Below are 21,685 nucleotides of genomic sequence, written 5' to 3' on the forward strand. Positions count from 1 at the left end.
TAACAGGACACTCTCTCTTACAGACATGGTCGTCTGCAGAGCATGCTCAGTACGGTCTTCCTGTCGGCTCACTAGATAGAGTAATTTAATAACACGGCTCCTGTAGAAGCTCTTCACGGAGTCCCAACAGTTTTGGTAGAAATATGAAGAGGTATTACAGCGCTGCACCATCTGTGGTCTCATAACTGTAAAAGAAGAATAATCCCATTAAAACATATTCTTCCTGATACTGATTCTGCTGTTTTTAACTTTATTTTTCACTTCATCCTCCATGTTTACCTTTAAAGCTCCAGAGTGTAACACTGAGGAGGATCTATTGTTAGAAATATATTATTAATATGTCTGTTTTCATTAGTGTTTAATCACCTGGATATAAGAATCAGTGTTTGTGTTACTTTAGAATGAAAATTCATCCAAATCTCTGGTTTTACACAAACCTGCAGTTATTGGGTTCATTGTTTGTGTTCATTGGTCAGTTTATCAGCTGTTCTTTATCTGCTGTTATTGATCAATAGAAATATACTGTAAATATTAATATATATATCTATATATAGATAGTAAATATAGAAAAGGGTTGGAAATCTGATAATAAAGAGTTATTTCCGAGTGTTTTACATCCACTGCTCTTCCAGTCAGTGTGTGTCAGTATTTTAAAACCATTTTATGAAGTCGTTCTGGACAATTTATTAACGAGCGTTTAATATTATTACCCTGATTAGAGACAGCAGGTAACATCAGAGCAGCTCTAACGAGTTCCTGGTGTATCATCAGAGAGGAGCTTCACCAGGTTTTCATCCGCCAGCGAGTGTGTGCTGGTATGAGTATAACACACACTCTCACACACACGAACACTCAGTCAGGCCGCCTGCCAGCCGCCACCCGACTAAAAGAAGAAGATTATCTATTGATTCCATGACTCATTGCATCCTGGGAAAACAGTTAGATTACCCATAGTGCCTCTGTGCTGCCGGCTCCTTCATCTCAGTGCTGCTGCAGCGGGAGGAGGATGGGAGGATGGGAGGAAGCGTGCAGGGATGTTGGTGGTCGCTGATTGTTATTTTCTCTTCTACCTAATAATGAATCATTTCTAAGGTTGTGTGTAAAATATTTTAAAGGTTAAACAATAAAATCTTCAAATTAGCTCAATATTCAGTCTAATTAGTGTCTTAAAGATTAAAGATTAAAATATTCCTAAGAAAAAATACTACTTTAAGATTCTATTCTTATGTCAAAGCAAAGCAATTCAATTCAATTTTATTTGTATAGCGCCAATTTATAACAGAAGTTATCTCAGGACACTTTTCAAATAGAGCAGGTCTAGACCGAACTCTTTAGCACAACGTACGACTGTGCTGTCTTCTTGGTCTGGGAACCCTTGAACAGGAGATTTTATCTCTTTTACAGGGTTAAATGTTTTAGTTAAAGTATATTAAGATTAAAAAAGTACAAGCCACCTGAATAAAGACATTGACAAATTAAAAACTATCTGGGTGTTGACATTAAATATTGATAGATAATTATAACTACTGACGAGAAATTGATGGTCTGAGTTAAAATAAGGACTTTGGTTGAGGCTGTGAAAAGTTTACTGTTGAACTGATGTTTTTGTGAGTTTACTGAAACAACTGATGCTGTTTTTGTCTTGATGAGGCCGACTCAGGATAAAAACTACTGAGCAGACCAACCTTATGTGATTTAATAGTTTTAATTGTTTACATGCTTTAAATCGAAAAAAGCTCTTTTTTTTATGTTTTGATCTTTATGTCCAGTCTGCTGTATTTAAAACACCTTGAACAGTTTTTGTGTATAAAATGTGCTCATGATCCCCAATATCACTATGAACTATGCAGACATTCAGTCTGATAAACAGATCAATGGACAGCTTCAAGGTTTAAAAAGGGAAAAATAACCTGAATAAAACATATTCACTAAAACAGACAATGAAATGAAATCAGGGACCACCTAAAACATCTGTTATATTCCACCAGCAGCATATCTGACTCGGCTTCAATAAAGTATTGATCAGACATTGACGAATCACACCAATAAGCATCACAGCTGTGCTACACGGCGAGCGCTCCTCCACTGAGTATTGATTGCTGAACACGGTTCAATCTGTGATTTATTTAAAGCCACGAACCTGTTTAATTTGAAGTATTTGTAATGTGATGAAGGTTTTGTTTAAAATTCCCTTAAGAATACAAAATAATAGAATGACAATAAATTCCTTCTTTTCCTTTTTTTTCTTAAATCCATGTATGTCATACCTAATTATTTGGGTGAAGTAATTTGCCTTAATTTAACCTTCACTGAACACCGAGGTCTCATCTGAATTCACAATTTGAAGAAAACATTTGTAAAAAGCTGCAGTGAAGTCTAATGAAACTGTATTTTATAATGAAGAGCTGATTAAGATGAAGTTGTATTGGTTTATTGAACAGACATAAAGATGCAGTGATACTCTGAGACGCACTTACACACCTGCCTTTGCTTGTTTGATGATTCATTTATTTATTAGAACAACAAAGAGCTTGGAAACGTTCTATGTAATTTTCCAATAAATGAATTAATAAAGCCGCTCCATTAACTCATTCATCCTCAAACACTTGTTCACAGTGTGTTCACGTAATATGCAATCCATCCCGTCTCTAATGGAGTGAATTGTCCACCTGCTCTCTGACTAATAATAGTTGTGTGCAACTTTTATATGTATGGAATATACAGATAGGAGCCTGTCGCAGGTTTGGACTGAAAATAACAAAAATCCTTCAATTTTTTTCAGCTTATTCACGGCATTTTCTACCATTTTAGAAAAAAAACCTGCCCTAAGACTAAATATAGTTTGATAAGTAAAACTTATTCTTTAGATTTCTGCTCAGGAAACACTTCCAGCAAAGGAAATTAAAATCTCACTTGCAAGAACAAATGGGTTAAAACGTTGACCTGATGGTGGCGCTAGAGGAAAAGTCTGAGGATCAATAAAGTCAGCAGGATTCATCTTCTGGGAACTATCGATGTCTGAACCTTATTCAATCAGAAGACCCAACGCATCCAATGCTACCCACTATGTACCGCGAGCATGTCAGGAAGGAGGCTAAACAACGATCCAAAGTTGAGACACTTTATGCTAATCCCGTGCAACCCAAAAATCAAAGCTGAGACACAAACTATAAGTCAGTGCCCCTCTTGTCAATCAATCTGTAAACGCTCCTGTTCACAACACATATTTTTCAGCGCTTCCTACTGGACTGGCCTAACCACGTTGTCTCCACGGAAACGGCCCTAAAGAGGGCACTAAAAATGCAGCAAACCAACAAACTCTGAGCCGAGACATTAAACAACTCACACTAAACTTTAAAGTTAAAGCAGAGTTTCCATCAGGAGGACGAGGACTGTCTCTGGTTCCTCTTTAGCACCTCCGTGTTCTCACGCCTGGATGATCCGGCTGCTCCGATGATGAAGATAAGTGATGAAGATAAATGACTCCCTTCCTGTCTACCTACTCTCTGTCAGTGTGTAAGCCTGTACACACACTGTTAATGGTTACCTCTCTAACTGGGTCACCTGATTTCCACTCCATTAACTCATTCATCCTCCGCTCCTCTTCACTCCTTCATCCCTCTGTGTGTCTTTAGATTGAAGATTAATCTAAATGTGACCTAACTAAAACTATACGGTAGAAATACTATGAGAATCTGTGACACTTCATCCTCAGCAGTCAATTATGTTTTTCATTTTTATGGGTTTTTAATAAATTTCACTGTATATCATTATGTATTTATATTTTTGTTTGTATGAGTAGCATAAAGATATAGACTATAAACCTGAATGTCATTATGCAACGTTAAATTATCTTATTATTATCTTATATATTGCAATACTACTAAGTTTAAATGTATCACAATTAAGGACAACTGTTAAATATGTGTACTAAATTTAACTGATTTTGAGTTTACAATCTGCAGTGACAAACAAATTGCACATAACGGGCTTCAAAGGTTATTTTTTTTACTCTATATATTTGAAGTCGTTTCTGAAAAAGAAAGAAATGTATAAAGAAAAATAAATTAAGGGATTCCGTATTTTTGTACCTGAATTAAATTCCTGCCATTGAAGTGAAGGCTTTAGAGCGGAGGTCACATACTCAGACTGTCCTGATACTTGTCATCTGATAGGAGGTTCAGCATTAAAGTGCGATAAGAAAGCTCAATATTCTGAAAATGTCTCCATCACAAACATCCTACTTAAAGAAATACAGAGAGCAGTTTCAGGAGGAAAAATGGCCCCTTTGAGTTTGAGACCCTGCTTTAGAGCTTCTTACTGGAAGATATATTAAAATATATGAAGTTTCACATTCATAGACGGGGTTTTGTTTCACTAGGCCACAGAGATTCATATTATTTCTTTTAATTACTGTAATATCTTTGTGCTGTTTTGTCTGTGTGCTGCAATAATGAGCCTCCTGCAGGTTTTCCTCCAGTAATTAATCACATGAAAACAGCTCAGGAGAGTGAAAATTAAAATCATCCTTTAGTGTCAGCGTCGCTCCGTGTCTGGCTGTTTTGTTTTCAGGAGAAAGGAACTGAAATTCTTCCAGCCATAGAAACGTTTCCAGAGACGATGCAACCTCGTCATCAGTCATTGTTTCCTCAGCTCAGATCTGACAACACAGACTGCAACAGCATGTCTCATCTGTCCTCTTCCTGAAGGATCTGGTTTCTGTTCTGCATCTTCAGTCTCCCACCGGCTCAGACTGTATAAAACAGCAGAATATCTCACAGTAATTACGCAGACGACACACAGATTTACATAAAGACATCAACCAGCTGACGGAAGACATTCAACAAATCAATGATTGGATGTTTCCCACCAGTTGGTATTTGATGATATCTAAAGCTATATTAGAGGTCTCGATTCCAGTCACAAATTTGAGACTTAACAAAATCAGAAAACTCTTGCAACTCGACTTTAATACTGATGACTCGTGACTTCACTTGGACTCGAGTATTTTGACGTGAAAATACTTTATACCTTCCCCCAAGCACAAAGATTCAAAACTATGTTATTTACTGTAATTTCTAGTGCTAACAGTCAACGGTTAGTCTCTGAGAGTCTTAGTGACACTTTCCATAAGTATGACAGTCTCAGAGAAACCAAACCAACATTAAACTGCTTTTAGGAGCAGCTCCTCGTCACCGGGACCAAAGTATCAGAGGATTGTTGCAACACGGACGTTTTCTCATGTAACACAGGAAGTCTCTTACTGCTGCACTGCTCCATATGCTAACTGTACCAGCTGCTGTTAGCTAGTTAGCAGTCCTATTAGCTGTGTTGGAATACTGACAGAACTGGAGCGGGGCGGACCAATGGAGGCCGGCTGATGTCCAGCGGCTCCGACTAGGACTCTGACTCTGGTGATGAAGACCTGGCGGGTTCAGGCAGCGACAGGAGAGGAAGAGGAGCCGGTTTGTAGTCAGTAACTGTTAACGTCCATCATCCATTGTATCGATCAGTCCGCCCTAATCCTGGCGGAGCCAACGCAACGACTGAGCGCCAGCTGGAAATAATGATACTCTGGTAACAGACTTGTTTTAGAACAACTCGAGTTGAATGTGTTTCACAGGTGTCCTCCTTAGCAACAGCCACTGAGGCTCATGGGTAATGTAGTATTTAGAACTAGGGGGAGTAAAAATAGGATTTCTCAGGAACAAAAGTAAACATTTCTAATTGATGATCATAATAAATGAAAAGCTCCGCCTACTGCTCTAAAATACAAAATGAGGGCAGGTCACAGTGAGGTCACACTGCACCAAATCAGACTACTCTGGAGGATAATGGGCAGCAAATGGTTCAAATCAAAAAAGTGGGATTTTTGCTGTTCACGCGTTCATTTAAAAAAAGAATCTGTGTCACATATATGAGAGAAATCAGATTTGGGTCACTGTCACCTGCAAACACACACACAGTAACATGTTTTCTCTCTCTGGGGAACAGGAAGTGGAACCAGGACGTTTCAGGAACGCAGTAAATTGATCCTGAAGGACATTTGGTTCTAATATCACTCACTGATAATGAGGCACACAGTGACAGAATACATTACACATTATACATTTTATACTACAGATATTAAACCACTGCTGCTCTTCAGATTGACTTCATTAAAAATACAATTTATACCTAAAAACCTTGTATTTTATAAACAGGACAGCAAAATAAATGGTTGCACAGCGCGAACAGTCGGTTGTTATACTTTTTCTTGCTAATTAGTGTCTGTAGAAAAAGGAGGTTGCAGCACTATAAATGTGAGCTTATGTTTCAAATCAAGCCCAAGTTGACAAAAGGCAATAAAAAATTCAAGTCTCTAAACAAGTCCTATAATGCAGTTTCAAATCTTCTAATCTCCAAGTCAAATATCAAGTCATTATAAAACAAGTCCATGTGACGTTGAGCAATTTGAAAACATTTCCAAGTTTCAAGTCATTCAAACTAAGTCTTGAGTCAGTTAAGGTAAGTCAAAGAGTAAAACCAATCCAAGCCGAGTTTTTTGAAAAAGCCATTAAAACAGGTTCAAGTCAAATCTCCAAACAAGACCAAGTCTCAAGCCGTTTAAAAAAGACTCCAAGTCATTAGAAACAAGTCCGACTGCAGTCTTGAGTCTTTTACAAGTCCAAGTCAAATATGGAGTCATTTGAAATAAGAAAAACTTCAGTCTTGAGTAATTTGAAAACAAGTCCAAGTCATTCAAGAAATAGTCAAAGTTAAGTCTCGAGTCATTCAAAACTAGTCCAAGTCCTGTCTTAATTTATTCAGAACAGGTCCAGTAAAGTCTTGAGTCATTCAACAGTCAGAATTAGGTCTCACAAGTGCTCGAGTACATTTGGTTGATACAGTTTTTAAAACTTGAAATTTGTAACTTTTGCTTGTAATTAAATATTTTTACATTGAAGTATTTTTATGATTTTACAGTATTTTTTGCTTTTAATCTCTATCTTCAGTCGTGTTTTCCTGCCGTGTTGTTTCATATCCTTCACAGTCATGTTTTTCCTTGAACCTGTGAGTATGAGGTAATAGCACACAGCTCGGCTTCCTGTCAGGCATTAGCTGCAGGAATCTATTTAAAGGAAGGGCACACTCCGGCTGAAGGAGGTGAGGCAGAGTTTGTGCTACTTACTTCAGCCATCTACCAACCTTTTAATGCCTTAATTCAATTCAATAACTGCCTGTAATGACTTTGGCTCAGGACTATTTATACTGCATTTCCTCCACTGGATCTAATACAGGACCATCTTATACAGTAGCAGTGCCCATGAGCAACAACTCCCCCAATATCTCTGGATGAGAGACATTTTTAGAACAATAAGTTGTAAATGTTCTCTTTTGTTCCAGACAAATCATATTTTTATTCTCCCTGGCTTTAAATACTACATTACCCACGAGCCTCAGCGGCTGTCACTATGGAGAAGACCTGTTAAATAAGTCCAAGTCCAGTCTCGAGTCTTTTGAAAACATATTCAAGTCAAATCGTTGACATTCCTGTAGTCATTCCTGGAGCCTTGCAAAACAAGTCCAGGCTCCAGTTAATTTAAAACAAGTACAATAGTTGAGTCATTCAAGGCAAGTCACAGAGTATGAGTCCAAGTCATGTCTCAGGTCTTACAAAACAACTTCAAGTCCAGGAGTCATTCGTCCAAGTCATGCCTTAAGTTTTACAAGTCCAAATCCAGGCTCCAGTCATTCAAAACAAGTCCATGTGAAGATAAGCTATCTGAGAAGAGCTTCGCTATTGAGTCATTTAAGATGAGTCACAGAGTAAAAACAAGTCTTACAAAACAAGTCCCAGTGCTCCAAGTCACGTCAAGGTAAGTTAAGTATTTATTCATCTAAAGCCAAGTCATAAAAAAACAAATCCAAGTTTCATGTCATGGTTTATAAGGCACTCATTTGTTTGTTTGTTTTTTTATGTTGTTGTTGTTGTTGTTGTTGTTGTTGTTGTATACGTATGTGCACAAGCATTTATAAGTTCTTATAAACATGTTGTTAAAAAAAGTCAGAATATAAAACTTTATCAAACGTTCTCTGGGAGACTCATTACAGTCTTTATAAAAACAAAACATTAAAAAGGGATTTTACAGAGTTGAACCAAAACCAGAACCAGAACCAAAACCAGAACCAGAACCAAAACCAGAACCAGAACCAAAACCAGAACCAGAACCAAAACCAGAACCAGAACCAGAACCAGAACCAGGGGCTCCTCACAACACAATTAAAATGAAAACCACTTTTAAACTTCAGTTAATTAAGATTTTCTGACTTGTGACATCCAGCTGATCTCGACTGTGATCTGTATTTTTTAAAAGCTTCGACATCAGTCCATCATTCAAGGTCAATAAAACTACTTTACTGCTGTTTGATCCTGATAATGTTTCCATCCCGACTGTGTGACTCAGAGGACGACACCCTGTGACATCAGCATGACATCACCGCCTCGCCACCCGTCTGCTACCGCATGGAAAGACAGACGAGGACCAACAAACCAACAACCCCCTCACGTTTAATAACTTCCCCGGCGCATAATTGATTGAAAGGAGCTGCTGTCTGATTGGTTGAACTAATGAATTAATATTTAGATGTTTAAGTAATAAAACGTAATCAGGCTGTGAGGTTCAGAGGACGATGGGAGGAGGATGTTTGCTGCTGCTACGAGGCTGCTCACTGAGCTGTGGAGGGGGGAGGGGTATATCTATAATACATGAGCACACACACACACACATACACACTCACGAGAGGGCAGGGACGATTTCAGGACCATTAAATGGAGACGCTGCCATAAATCACATGACCAACCTCCTACTGACCAATCTGCCCACACACACACACACAGACACACAGACACAGTTCAATAGTAGGTAGGAGGATGGTGTGTGTCTGCGGTTGTACTTCCAGCTTTGTGAGGACCTGTTTTTCACACCTGGGATGTGAACACATTGTCTGAGATTTAGGATATTTTATGGAGCGTCTGCAGTACATTATAATATCATATAGAGCCACTTTCAAACAGAAAAGATATTTTTGAAAAGTGAAAACAGATTTTTTTGTACCTTCTGGGTTGTGGACATTTTGTGTGTGTTTTTAGGGAAGTGGACTTTTGGAAAGTAGGGACAGTAATGGCAGGCAAGGACACTCAAGGACAAGGAAATATGACATCAGAAAAACGAGAGAATTTTTGTAAAGTAAGAGAAATATTTTGGGAATGTGAGGACATCTTTAAAAACTGAGGACACTTCTGGACATTTTTGGCACACAAACACATGTTTTGACATTTAGGATACATCTATTTATGTAATAGATTATTCATTTATAGAAAGTGAAATAAGGTCTGAAAATCAAGGACATTTTTGTTTTTTGGGGACATTTTTGGGGAAGTGGACTGACAGACGGGGACACTCAAGGACACAGAAATGTCAATGTGTTTGTAAAAGAACGTTTTTGGAAAGCAAAGTGTATTTTTATCTTTGGCTTGTGGAAAGTGGAGATTTTGTCAATATAGTTTTGGACATTGCGCTGTAGCTGCACTGTGAGCGTTTAATCATTACATTTTAACCTAAACTTTACTCTTAAAATCTTGTTCCTGTATGTCTGTGTTATGTTACGGTAAGTTGCCTTATTGTACAAAATAATTTTAAAGAGACATTTTGTCCTCAGTTCCTCAAAGTATTGAATTTTAAGACTTTTATAAGTAATTAGTTTAAGGTAAGGGACAACGAGGCCCTTACAAGCATAAAAGTACAGAGTGTGTGTGTGTGTGTGTGTGTGTGTGTGTGTACTAATAGGAGGAAATTGATAATCTAATCTGACCACAATCAAATCTAAATCAACTGTATCTCACCTCCACCAGACTGAAAGCATCGAGGCTTTAAAACTGCTGCCACCAAACAGTCAACCACACGAATATAAAACAGGCTGTAATGAGGCCACAACCACCAGAGAACCACAGAGAACCACCATAGAGAACAGCAGAGAACCATAGAGAATCATAGAGAACCACAGAGAACCATAGAGAATCATAGAGAACCACAGAGAACCATAGAGAACCACCATAGAGAACCACAGAGAACCACCATAGAGAACAGCAGAGAACCATAGAGAATCATAGAGAACCACAGAGAACCATAGAGAATCATAGAGAACCACAGAGAACCATAGAGAACCATAGAGAACCACAGAGAACCATAGAGAACCACAGAGAACCATAGAGAACCACCATAGAGAACCATAGAGAACAGCAGAGAACCATAGAGCATCATAGAGAACCACAGAGAACCATAGAGAACCATAGAGAACCACCACCACAGAGAACCATAGAGAATCATAGAGAACCACAGAGAACCATAGAGAATCCTAGAGAACCACAGAGAACCATAGAGAACCACCATAGAGAACCATAGAGAACAGCAGAGAACCACAAAGAATCATAGAGAACCACCATAGAGAACCACCATAGAGAACCACCACAGAGAACCACAGAGAACAGCAGAGAACAGCAGAGAATCATAGAGAACCACAGAGAACCATAGAGAATCATAGGAACAAGAAACAAGAGAACCAAAAGAACAAGAAACCACATAGAGAAAGCAGAGAACCAAGAGAATCAAGAACCATAGAGAATCATAGAGAACCACAGAGAACCATAAGAACCATAGAGAACCAGAGAACCATAGAGAACCACAGAGAACCATAGAGAACCACCAAAGAACCATAGAGAACAGCAGAGAACCATAGAGCATCATAGAGAACCACAGAGAACCATAGAGAACCAAGAGAACCACCACAGAGAACCATAGAGAATCATAGAGAACCACAGAGAACCAAGAGAATCCTAGAGAACCACAGAGAACCATAGAGAACCACCATAGAGAACCATAAAAAAAACCACAAAGAACAAGAGAACCACCATAGAGAACCATAGAGAACCACCACAGAGAACCACAGAGAACAGCCGAGAACAGCAGAGAATCATAGAGAACCACAGAGAACCATAGAGAACCACAGAGAACCACAGAGAACAGCAGAGAACATACGAGCAGATAATAACGTCAGGAGGTGAAAGTGACCTCCTGTGTGCCAGCAGTAATGGTGTAATGGAGGGTTTGCCCTTGTATTGGCTGAAGGATGGCCACTGGCACACACACACACACACACACACACTCTCTCTCTCTCACACACACTCTCTCTCTCACACACACACTCTCTCTCTCTCTCACACACACTCTCTCTCTCTCACACACACACACACACACACTCTCTCTCTCTCACACACACTCTCTCTCTCTCACACACACACACACACACACACACACACACACAGACCTTCAGACTGATGATGAGCTAGCTATCATTAGCATCGAGCCTGTAGCCAGAAGCGACCAGCTGAGTTCATGTTTCATATTCAGAAGATAAAATAATGATCCGGCAGTCTGATCACAGCAGGAGATTTTATTGATCACCGTTTTGTTTTTCAAAGTGAGCCGTGAAACGATCCACAAACAGTAGCAGACTACTGGAGGGACCAAATCTATAAATCTATGTATAAAAGGAAGATCTGTGTAGTGTTTAAAACAGTATGGATGGAAAACATGCTATAGATAATTATATATGTATAAATGTTACCGTCCCACAATGCAACACACAACTCATGATATGAATTGAATTGATGATAACACGATATTTAAAGATAATTCAAGTTGAAGTGAGTCATTGTAAAGACAATCCCTTCCTGTACGGTGGTAAAGATTACAGTCTCTATCGCACACAGTACGAACATTTAACTCAATATTCAAACAGAGTACAGCACAGGATGCTAACAGAGGCTAACAGAGGCTAACCTGTCAGTTTACCACATTTATTTACCTGAAAATCTAAAATTCATGCTTCTAACGTTTAATCTTCTGCTTTCTTCTTCTGGGAACAACCAGTGATTTAAATATTTATTAAATGATTGAAATAGTTGGTTTGTTTCAGAATAAATCCAAAAACACAAAACAATGAAGCTGAAGCAGGAAGTGACTGACTGCAACAGCTCAGTGGGACTTTAATTTGAAAGTGTCAGAGAGCAGGAAGTGTCAGACCGCTGGCGTCAAGGTGCCCTTGAGCAAGTCGCTACTGAGAGAGACGAGACGGCAGCAGGTGTGTGTGTGTGTGTGTGTGTGTGTGTTCTCTGGGTAAATAAAGTCAAACAAACACACCCACCCACCTGCTGCCTCCAGGAGGACAAAACAAACCACCTCTGTTCCACTGCACAGCTGTTAGTTTAAAGCAACGCAGCTGATCAATAAAGTGATCACATTGTGGTTGTACAGACACATTATAGTGTAGTACGCTCACTGCAGCCTGTGTGTTATTTATTTAATATATTTATATTTATATGAGATATTAAACATTATATTCTCTATATACAGAGTCACATGGTGTCTCTCTCCCTCTGCCTGTCTCTCTCCCTCTGCCTGTGTTGTATCGCAGCCTCTCTGTGGTTTGTTTCCATAGCCGGTCTGCTCCGACTGAAACTGCTGTTTTTATCATCTACGTCGGTGAATTAAGGATTTATTTCCACCAAACCAGAGTTGGTGATTGTTGGAAACACTAACAGAGACGCTTTTAATGAGTTTTATTCTATTTCTGTCCACTTTAATGAAGTTACGATGATCTGAAGGTAAAATGAGTGTTTGTGTCTCTGGAGTCTGGTGGAGAGTGATAGTGATATTACGGCTGTTTGTGGTTAAACTAAAGGTCTATCTCTGTAGGGATCCTTTCCATAATGCTGTCAGACACTGACCACTCACCATTTTGGACCCTCCATCTGTCAGAGGGTCAAACAAACAAAGTGACTGATCAGTTTTTATTCTGCCGTGTCCTGATGTTCTGGTAGTCTTTTAGCGTCATTCTGCTTCTTATATTTAATATTTCATCATCGATTAATGTGCCGACTGTTTTCTTGATTAATAAAAACCTAATTGATTATAAGAAGAACTTTGAATTCATTCTCTGACTGTGTGGAACAGAACATCAGAAGTTTTTAAAGATTAATCTGCAGAGTGAGGTCAGATCTGATCGACCCGATCGAACGTCGTCAATAAATGAGATGATTTCTTTTTACTGCGTCTGTTTTTTTAATCATTCATTTGACACCATTGAAGGTGAATTATGTCCCTACTTACCCCCAACCCCCCGCCTTCTGTTATAATCAATGATATTGAAATGAGACACACACACACACACACACACACACACACACAGTTTATTACCCAGCAGTCTTTTCTTCTTCGTCTCTCCATTTAGAAATAGTCAGACCACCCACAGTGTAAAATGTGTCCTCACATTAATGTTCACAACTCTTATTGATTGGTCTGTAATAATGGGCACTGTATTATTTGAACAATGTCGTTTTTTAGCTTCAATAAACTATATAAGTGTTTACTCGTTTATTTATTTTAAGCTGAGATTCGGGTTCAAACCCAAAACTGCTTCTGTGCTTTGGATTCGCACCAAATCTTTCCAGGCTCAGGTCGGACCTGATGTTTTGGGCCCAATCAAAGCTCTTCCTGCCGGGCAGGGTTGGAGTTACAGTCTGAGCTCTGTGGAGGTTTCTAACATCACTGACGTTGGGGAGGAGATAAATAAATAATAATAAAAACGTGCCTTAGGTTAGCCCTCCGATAACGAGAGGATGCATCGCTTTGTGAGTAAATCCAACACAAAGCCAACAGTCAATACAGAATTTAAGAGAGAAGGAGTCAATGCAACAATCATTACACTGAAATAAAGGTAATGTAGCGGAGTAGAAGTATAAATTCCCTCAGCACAAACACACCCACCAACCAAACTCTGGACAATTTTCTGAGCATTTAAGAAAACTGCTCAATCATCATTCTGTATGATAGAGACTGTATCTTTCTGGTGGTGGAGGACAGGAATGAATCCCTGTTTCATCACATTTTAAGATATTTAGCAAAACAATATCATATATTATGTTATTATTATTATTATTATTTTTATTATTATTATGCAATCATACAATAAGCCAGAAATATAAACATGAGCTCGGCGTCTCTAAAAACGTGCAGGAACTCTACAGTGCGGCCGTTCTTACCCACACATTAATAGTTGTTAGACACAATCTGTGCCACACTGCATGTACTCTGCACACAGCTGCTTTATATCACAGCTTCAGATCACTGGGCGTAAACAGTCCTACATTTACAGCAGACACTGAATCTAACTGATACTCTGACTGCTGGCCTCTTTCCTTATTCAACCTGACCAACAAAAAACAGCGTCCGAGTGCTTCTGTGGGCGGGGCAGCAGCAAAACATAACATATCTTTAAAAATCTATAAGTGTGCGTTCTATTTAGAGTATTTTCAGCACTTTCTGACAGGGAACTGAAGCTGTTATATCCATCTACTAGACCCCTTTAAGAAAAACACTAATTCTATCTCTCAGAACTCAGAAGTTCTGGTCCCACCGCTGCCTTGTTGTGCAGCAACCAACGTTAGTTTGGATCTGAATTAACATGTTGAACACTAAAGTCACTCAGGGACACAAACAGACTGACTGATGGAGGCAGCGGCAGAGCAGAAACTGCTGTGTTCTGAGAGGTAAAATTAGTGTTTTTATCAATGGAGTCTGGTGGCTTTGAAGGGAGCGATATAACGACTTCAGTTCTCCGTCGGAAAGGACGAGTCTTTGAATTCATTTAAAAAATGTCTTCTTCTTAACAAAAGAACCACGTCCAACAAATCACAGGACGCAAACTTCCAGTTCAATAAAACGTGATTTTCTGATTCATTGAAGTATTTTTCTGGATGTCTTTCTCAGCGAGTGTTCAGCGACCTGCAGACGCTGACCGACTGTGAGACAGGCGAACGCCCCAACGTGTTTAAACCTCTCCAAAAACTAAAATATTACATTAAAGCAACAAGAAGAGAGCAGATAGACACACCAACCAAACCCTGTTCAATATTCAGAGCTTTTAAGAAACGGCTCAATCATCATTATGTATGATACAGACAGTGAATCCCTTTTTCATTTCACTTTTATTGATGATATTCTCTATTAATAATCTGTATCTGAAAGTAACTAAAGCATGGAGATACTCGAGTATACTTTACAGTACTTGAAGAAAGATCAGTTTGTATTTTTAATAAAATAATATTGGTAGTATTAGCGAGGAGTCCCTCAGCACAAACACACCCACTAACCAAACCCTGTTCAATATTCTGAGCATTAAAGAAGAGATAACTGCTCATTCATCGTTCATTCATCAAACAATGTCAGCAAAACAATCTGTAACCAAACAATACCCAGAAATATAACATAAACATGGCTGTGGGCGGCGGCGCGCTAACGTGATGAAGCATTTCCTTCAGCAGGTAGAACGATGATGCAATCCCCAGAATCACTAAACACAGAATATTTCTGCACATGTGAGTTTTTACAAAGTCGGTCAGTCAGACGCAGGAACACTTTCAGATTTACGGACGGGCCTGAACTAACCACGCTGCATTCACCTGCTCCCGTCTCATGACCCTTTAAAGTCTGTGATGGTCTCAAAGGAACATTACTGCTACTACTGCTCCACTCACAGCGCTCGCTCACACTCGTGTGCACTCGGAGGAGGAGGAGGAGGAGGAGAGCAACCAGCGTCACTGTGATGTGGACGATTACATAAAAATATAATTATTACTACCGAGCTGCTGCTGCTGCTGCATGATACAGCAGCATCTGTTACCGGCAGCATTACGTGAGCCGGATTTCAGTCCGGTGATCGTCCAACATGGCCGACAGGAGGAGAGACTCGTTAATGAGCAAAAAAATAAAAAGGAAGAAGGCTGACCGGAGGAGGCATGACGCTCAAAGAGACAGAGAGAACCTGAGGAAGAAGGGATGAGGAAGATGTAATGGAGGGATGAGGGTTGTAAAGTGGGGAAAAGGAGCGAAGGTGGACGGATGGAGGGAGCGAGGGATTAAGGGATGGGGGATGGGATGACAGGAAGAAAAGAAGACGAGGAGTGAAAAGTGGATGGAGGACAGCTGGAAGAGAGAAAGAAAGGTGAAAAGAAAGATAATGAGAAAGGAAGAAGTGACAAATGAAAGAGAGAACGTGGAGTCACGTTTCCAACCAAACTCAGTTCAAATTCTGACTGATTTTAACTCGTCTGCATCCTGTTGAACTCTCCAGTCAGAGCAGAAGAAGACGACACGACGGGATGACGAGGTCGTTAAAAGAGCTCTGGTCAAAGGTCAAAGGTCAGAGCATATGGAAATAAGACCTTTCTGGTGGGAGGAAGCTTACGGCCTCCACAGATCGGACCGGTTCACCTCGACACTTAAACGGCTTCATTTATTCACTGACGTCTGTCTGAAGATATTTCTGCTGCTCACAGACAGCAAACAAAGTGAGGGAAGGTTTAAACCTGGAGGGAGGATGGAGGGATGGAGGGAGGAGGGAGGAGGGAGGATGGAGGGAGGATGGAGGGAGGGAGGATGGAGGGAGGATGTAGCAATGACAGGAAGATAGAGGGATGTGGGATGGAAAGGTGGAAATAAGAAGTGATAGAAGGATGAAAGGAAAGTGAAAGCAAAACTGAAACGAGGGATGGAAAGAGAAGGGAAAGGAAGGATGGAGAAAGCTGAATTCTGAGATGGAGGAATGAAGGATTGGAAGAAGAGATTGAAGGATGAGGGGAGAAAGTGGAAAAGGAAACAGGAGGAAGTAGAAATGGAGGAATGGATGAAGGAAGGAGGGATGGAGGAGACACAGGAGGATGATGGGGGATGGAAGGATTGTAGAGGGATGGATGAACAGCTGAAATAATATAGAAGAGAGAAACGAGGGGATGGACGGAGGGATGGATGGACAGCAGTGCGGCAGGCAGCGCACACACACACACACACACACACACACACACACCTATCAGCTGCTGATTTACTGATCAGATACTATTGATCAGGTTCTGATCAATATATTTACAACACACAGAGAGAGAGAGAGATGGAAGGAGGGAGGAAAATGGAGGTGAAGAAAATCTAATAAAATGGAAATGAATTCATAAAAACATCCAACCAATCAATAGATAGATAGATAGATAGATAGATAGATAGATAGATAGAGTGATAGATAGATAGATAGAGTGATAGATAGATAGATAGATAGATAGATAGATAGATAGACAGACAGATAGAGTGATAGATAGATAGATAGAGTGATAGATAGATAGATAGAGAGATAGATAGATAGATAGATAGATAGATAGATAGATAGACAGACAGATAGAGTGATAGATAGATAGATAGATAGATAGATAGAGTGATAGAGTGATAGATAGATAGATAGATAGAGTGATAGAATAATTGATAGATAGATAGAGTGATAGATAGATAGTGATAGATGGATGAGTGTTTCAGTCTCTCTGAAGGAGAACCCGGTTGAACCCGGGTGGTGGAGGCTCCTGGAGCTGCTGCAGTTTGAGCAGCTGATGTGACATCCCCCCCCCCCAGCCCCTCCCCTCCTCACCCCCCACACCAAAAATCCCCCCCCCGTCTTCCCCCTCCTCCTCCCAATCCGCCCAAACCGCCAGCATCAGCTGTTCGCACCGCACCGCACCGCACCGCCTGGCTGCCGCACGCGTCAAAGCGTCCATCAGTCTCACCCGCTGCGGAGCCGCACGCTCATAAAATGGGTGAGGCTTTAGTACAATGGAGGGACACCCCCCCCCCCTCCACTATCAGCCCGTACAGGAGGAGCGGCAGAAACACGCGGACAGAGAGAAAGGAGCGGATAAAGCCGCATCCTGATCCATCCGGATCGATCCTCCTGATCGGGACTTGATGCTCCCACATTCCCGCGGCTCAGTCAGGGAGGAGGCGCGCGCTGGCTGCAGGATGCGGCCTCGAGGGGAAAAAAAAAAATCACTGCATTTTGGTTCGCGGCTCATTTGAGAGTCAGCTCTCCTCTTCCTCCTCCTCTTCCTCCATCAGGTCATCCAGGCACGCACGCATGGACATGAAGGATCACATTAGCATGGATGGATGGATGGGAGCGTTTTATTTCTTTATTTCTTTATTTCTTTATTTTAGAGCCGAACCCGTTTTCCCATCATGCATGCAGCGCTGCAGGAGCGCGCGGGGAGCCTCTCTGGGCCTCTGCGTCTAACCGCTCTCACATCGGCCCCCCCAGCACAAACACACTAAATGACACAATGTCCGGGCTGTAACCGTGACCTCCAACCGGCGAACCCCGCACAACGAACCCAACAGCCCCGCACCCCGAGAGAGAGAGAGAGAGAGAGAGAGAGAGAGAGAGAGAGAGAGGGGGAGCCTCCATCTGCAGCTCCGCACTCTGTATGCACAGCATGGAGAGCCGCAGCACAGCCCGCAGCCTCCGCACCTCCTCCGCAGAGGCGCCAAACTGATGGGGCTCTTTTTTTTTTATTTGCACGTTTTTTTATCGCACCTCTTCCTCTCCCGCACCGCACCGCGCGGCCGCGCCGCTCGGAGGAGAGGCGGCGAGGCCGTGGAGCTGCGGCGGCTGCGGGAGGAGGAGGAGGAGGAGGAGGAGGAAGAGGGGGATCATGGAGGCCAACATGGATGAATAAAGAGGAAAATGTGCGCTTACGCTTCGCAGTTCCGCCGTACGGTCCTTCATGGTGTCCGCGAGCTGCTAGAAAACGGAGAATCGGCCCTGGTCCGGGGGGGGGAGGGGGGGAGGTTTCCAACACCGCGTCGTTCGTCGTTTTGCGCTCCGAGATTCCCCAACAGATTCTTTTCGTTGTGTCGGTGCTCCTGTCGGTTCTGTCTCTGGATGAACGGATCCGGAGCGATGGAGGGAGGAACGGCGCTGTGACGCGTCTCCGCCTTCTGCTGCTGCTTCTTCGGAGGTTTCTGTTCTCCGCGCGGCGGTAAACCCTCCTCCTCTGCTCTTTCTTCTTCTTTTTTTAAAAAAAGGAATCGTGCCTCTCCCGCCGCTCTGGCTCAGGCTGGCCCCCCGTTCGGTCCGCGGCTTTCTCCTGTTCCTCCTCGGTGCGGTCGCAGTGTGGCCCCGCAGCGCGCAAAGCAGCAGCAGCCCGGCAGGAAAACCGACCGAGAGAGAGAGTGGGGGGAGGGAGGGAGAGAGAGAGAGAGAGAGCAGGGAGGGAGGGAGGGAGGGGGAGGGAGTATGGTACTGATGCTGCAGAAAAAGAGAGAGGGAGGGAGGGAGGAGAGGGGGGCGATGCGGAGGGGATGGAGAGCCAGTGCGCAGGCGCCCTCCACCCCTACCTGCTGCTGCCTCTCCCCTCCCCCTCCACTCCCCTCCTCCTCTCCCCAACCCTGGTCCTCCCCTCCTCCTCCCTCCTCCCTCCTCTCTCTCTCTCTCTCTCTCTCCGCAGCAGCAGCAGGGAGGTGTGTTTGGTTTCAGGTGAATGAGGATCAGAGGGGGAGAGAGGGGGGAGAGGGGGAGGACGGACAATCTGTTCATCCTGTGTGTCTTTATGTGTGTGAGTTACAGCATTACACCGTTAAATAATCAATAACTATTAACAGATTCTATACGTACAAATATATTTATATAAAAACACAGCTTCAAATAAAATTTACCTTCAGATACATCAAATAATAACAACAACAACAATAACAACAATAATATAACAATAATAATAATAACAAAAATAACAACAACAACAATAATAACAACAATAAAATAATAACAACAATAAAATAATAATAATAACAACAACAACAATAATAAATAATAACAACAACAATAACAACAACAATAACAACAACAATAATAATAAAATAATAATAACAATAATAAGAATAATAATAAAACAACAACAATAATAACAACAACAATAATAATAAAATAATAATAACAATAATAAGAATAATAATAAAACAACAATAATAATAACAACAACAATAACAACAACAACAATAATAAAACAATAATAACAATAATAATAAAACAATAATAACAATAATAATAATAATAAAACAATAATAACAATAACAACAACAATAATAATAATACATTTAGAGGTATCTGTTGGTTAATGGATAAACAGACGTATAAAAAAGCTTTAAGGACCCAAACCAACAGGTAGTCGGCCATTTTGAATTTAATATGTAATTTTACCATTTTTTGCCTTTTCCAGACGTTCAAACTCCTGTTAGGGAATTCGTCAGATCGACTTCATATTTGGACGCTGCGCTGTAAGGACGTTCCTGATGACCGAGTCTGGATTTCAGCGAAGCCCCGGCAGCACATTTTACAGACACACACAAACAGAAACCAAAGAAAGCCTCACAGACCCAACAGGAAGACGGCCATTTTAAATTAATGGGCAATTTTGGGTCTGTTTTTTTTCATTTTCAGGTGCAAATGTTTCTACTGCACAGAGAGGATCACTATATTTATGGAGTGTCTGTACAGTGATAATAAAGTTGTGTGTTTGTACAGTGTTAATAAAGTTGTGTTTGTACAGTGTTAATAAAGTTGTGTTTGTACAGTGTTAATAAAGTTGTGTTTGTACAGTGTTAATAAAGTTGTGTTTGTACAGTGTTAATAAAGTTGTGTGTTTGTACAGTGTTAATAAAGTTGTGTGTTTGTACAGTGTTAATAAAGTTGTGTTTGTACAGTGTTAATAAAGTTGTGTGTTTGTACAGTGTTAATAAAGTTGTGTGTTTGTACAGTGTTAATAAAGTTGTGTTTGTACAGTGATAATAAAGTTGTGTTTGTACAGTGTTAATAAAGTTGTGTGTTTGTACAGTGATAATAAAGTTGTGTGTCTGTACAGTGTTAATAAAGTTGTATGTTTGTACAGTGTTAATAAAGTTGTGTGTTTGCTACTTAAGTAGCAATGACTTCATGAGCTTCTTCTATAATAAAATTATTACTATTAGAGAAAAAATTAATCACCAACTGCCATCAACAGTTATCAGTGGCTCTCCAAGTTCAGGGACTTCTGTCAATGTAAACTTAGATATATATTTAGACTGTTTTTCTGCTATCGATCTTCATCAGTTAACTTCAATCATTTCTTCATCGAAGCCATCAACCTGTCTATTAGACCCGATCCCAACTAGGCTGCTTAAAGAAGTTGTTCCCTTAATTGGCACTTCTTTACTGGATATGATTAATCTTTCTTTATTATCAGGATATGTACCACAGTCCTTTAAAGTAGCTGTAATTAAACCCCTTCTTAAAAAGCCCACTCTTGACCCAGGGGTTTTAGCCAACTATAGACCGATTTCTAACCTCCCCTTCCTCTCTAAGATTCTGGAGAAAATAGTCGCCAAAGAGTTGTGTGACTTTCTACATAACAATAGTTTATTTGAGGATTTTCAGTCAGGATTTAGAGTTCATCATAGCACAGAGACAGCTCTGGTTAAAGTTAATAATGACCTTCTGATTGCTTCCGACAATAGACTTCTCTCTGTACTTGTATTATTAGATCTTAGTGCTGCATTTGACACCATTGACCATAATATTCTTTTAGAGAGACTTGAGCATCAAATTGGCATTAAAGGAACCGCACTAAGCTGGTTTAAGTCATATTTATCAGATCGTTCTCAGTTTGTACATGTTAACGATGAATCCTCCATAAATACTAAAGTTAGTCATGGAGTTCCACAAGGTTCTGTACTTGGAC

At 40.7% G+C, this 21,685-nt stretch overlaps 1 protein-coding gene across 1 annotated transcript in view; it reads right to left on the reverse strand.

Annotated features, from left to right (window-relative positions):
- stx1b (syntaxin 1B) overlaps window positions 1-19,151 on the reverse strand; it is a 58,725-nt gene extending 39,574 nt beyond the window's left edge. Inside the window, exon 1 of the mRNA XM_051420150.1 lies at window positions 18,670-19,151. Within this exon, the coding sequence (XP_051276110.1) occupies window positions 18,670-18,699 (30 nt within the window). The 5' untranslated portion in view covers window positions 18,700-19,151. The remainder of the gene's footprint in view (window positions 1-18,669) is intronic.
- Between the last annotated feature and the right edge of the window lie 2,534 nt (window positions 19,152-21,685).

Source organism: Dicentrarchus labrax, unplaced genomic scaffold (assembly GCF_905237075.1).
Source record: "Dicentrarchus labrax unplaced genomic scaffold, dlabrax2021, whole genome shotgun sequence".
NCBI classification, from domain to species: Eukaryota; Metazoa; Chordata; class Actinopteri; family Moronidae; genus Dicentrarchus; species Dicentrarchus labrax.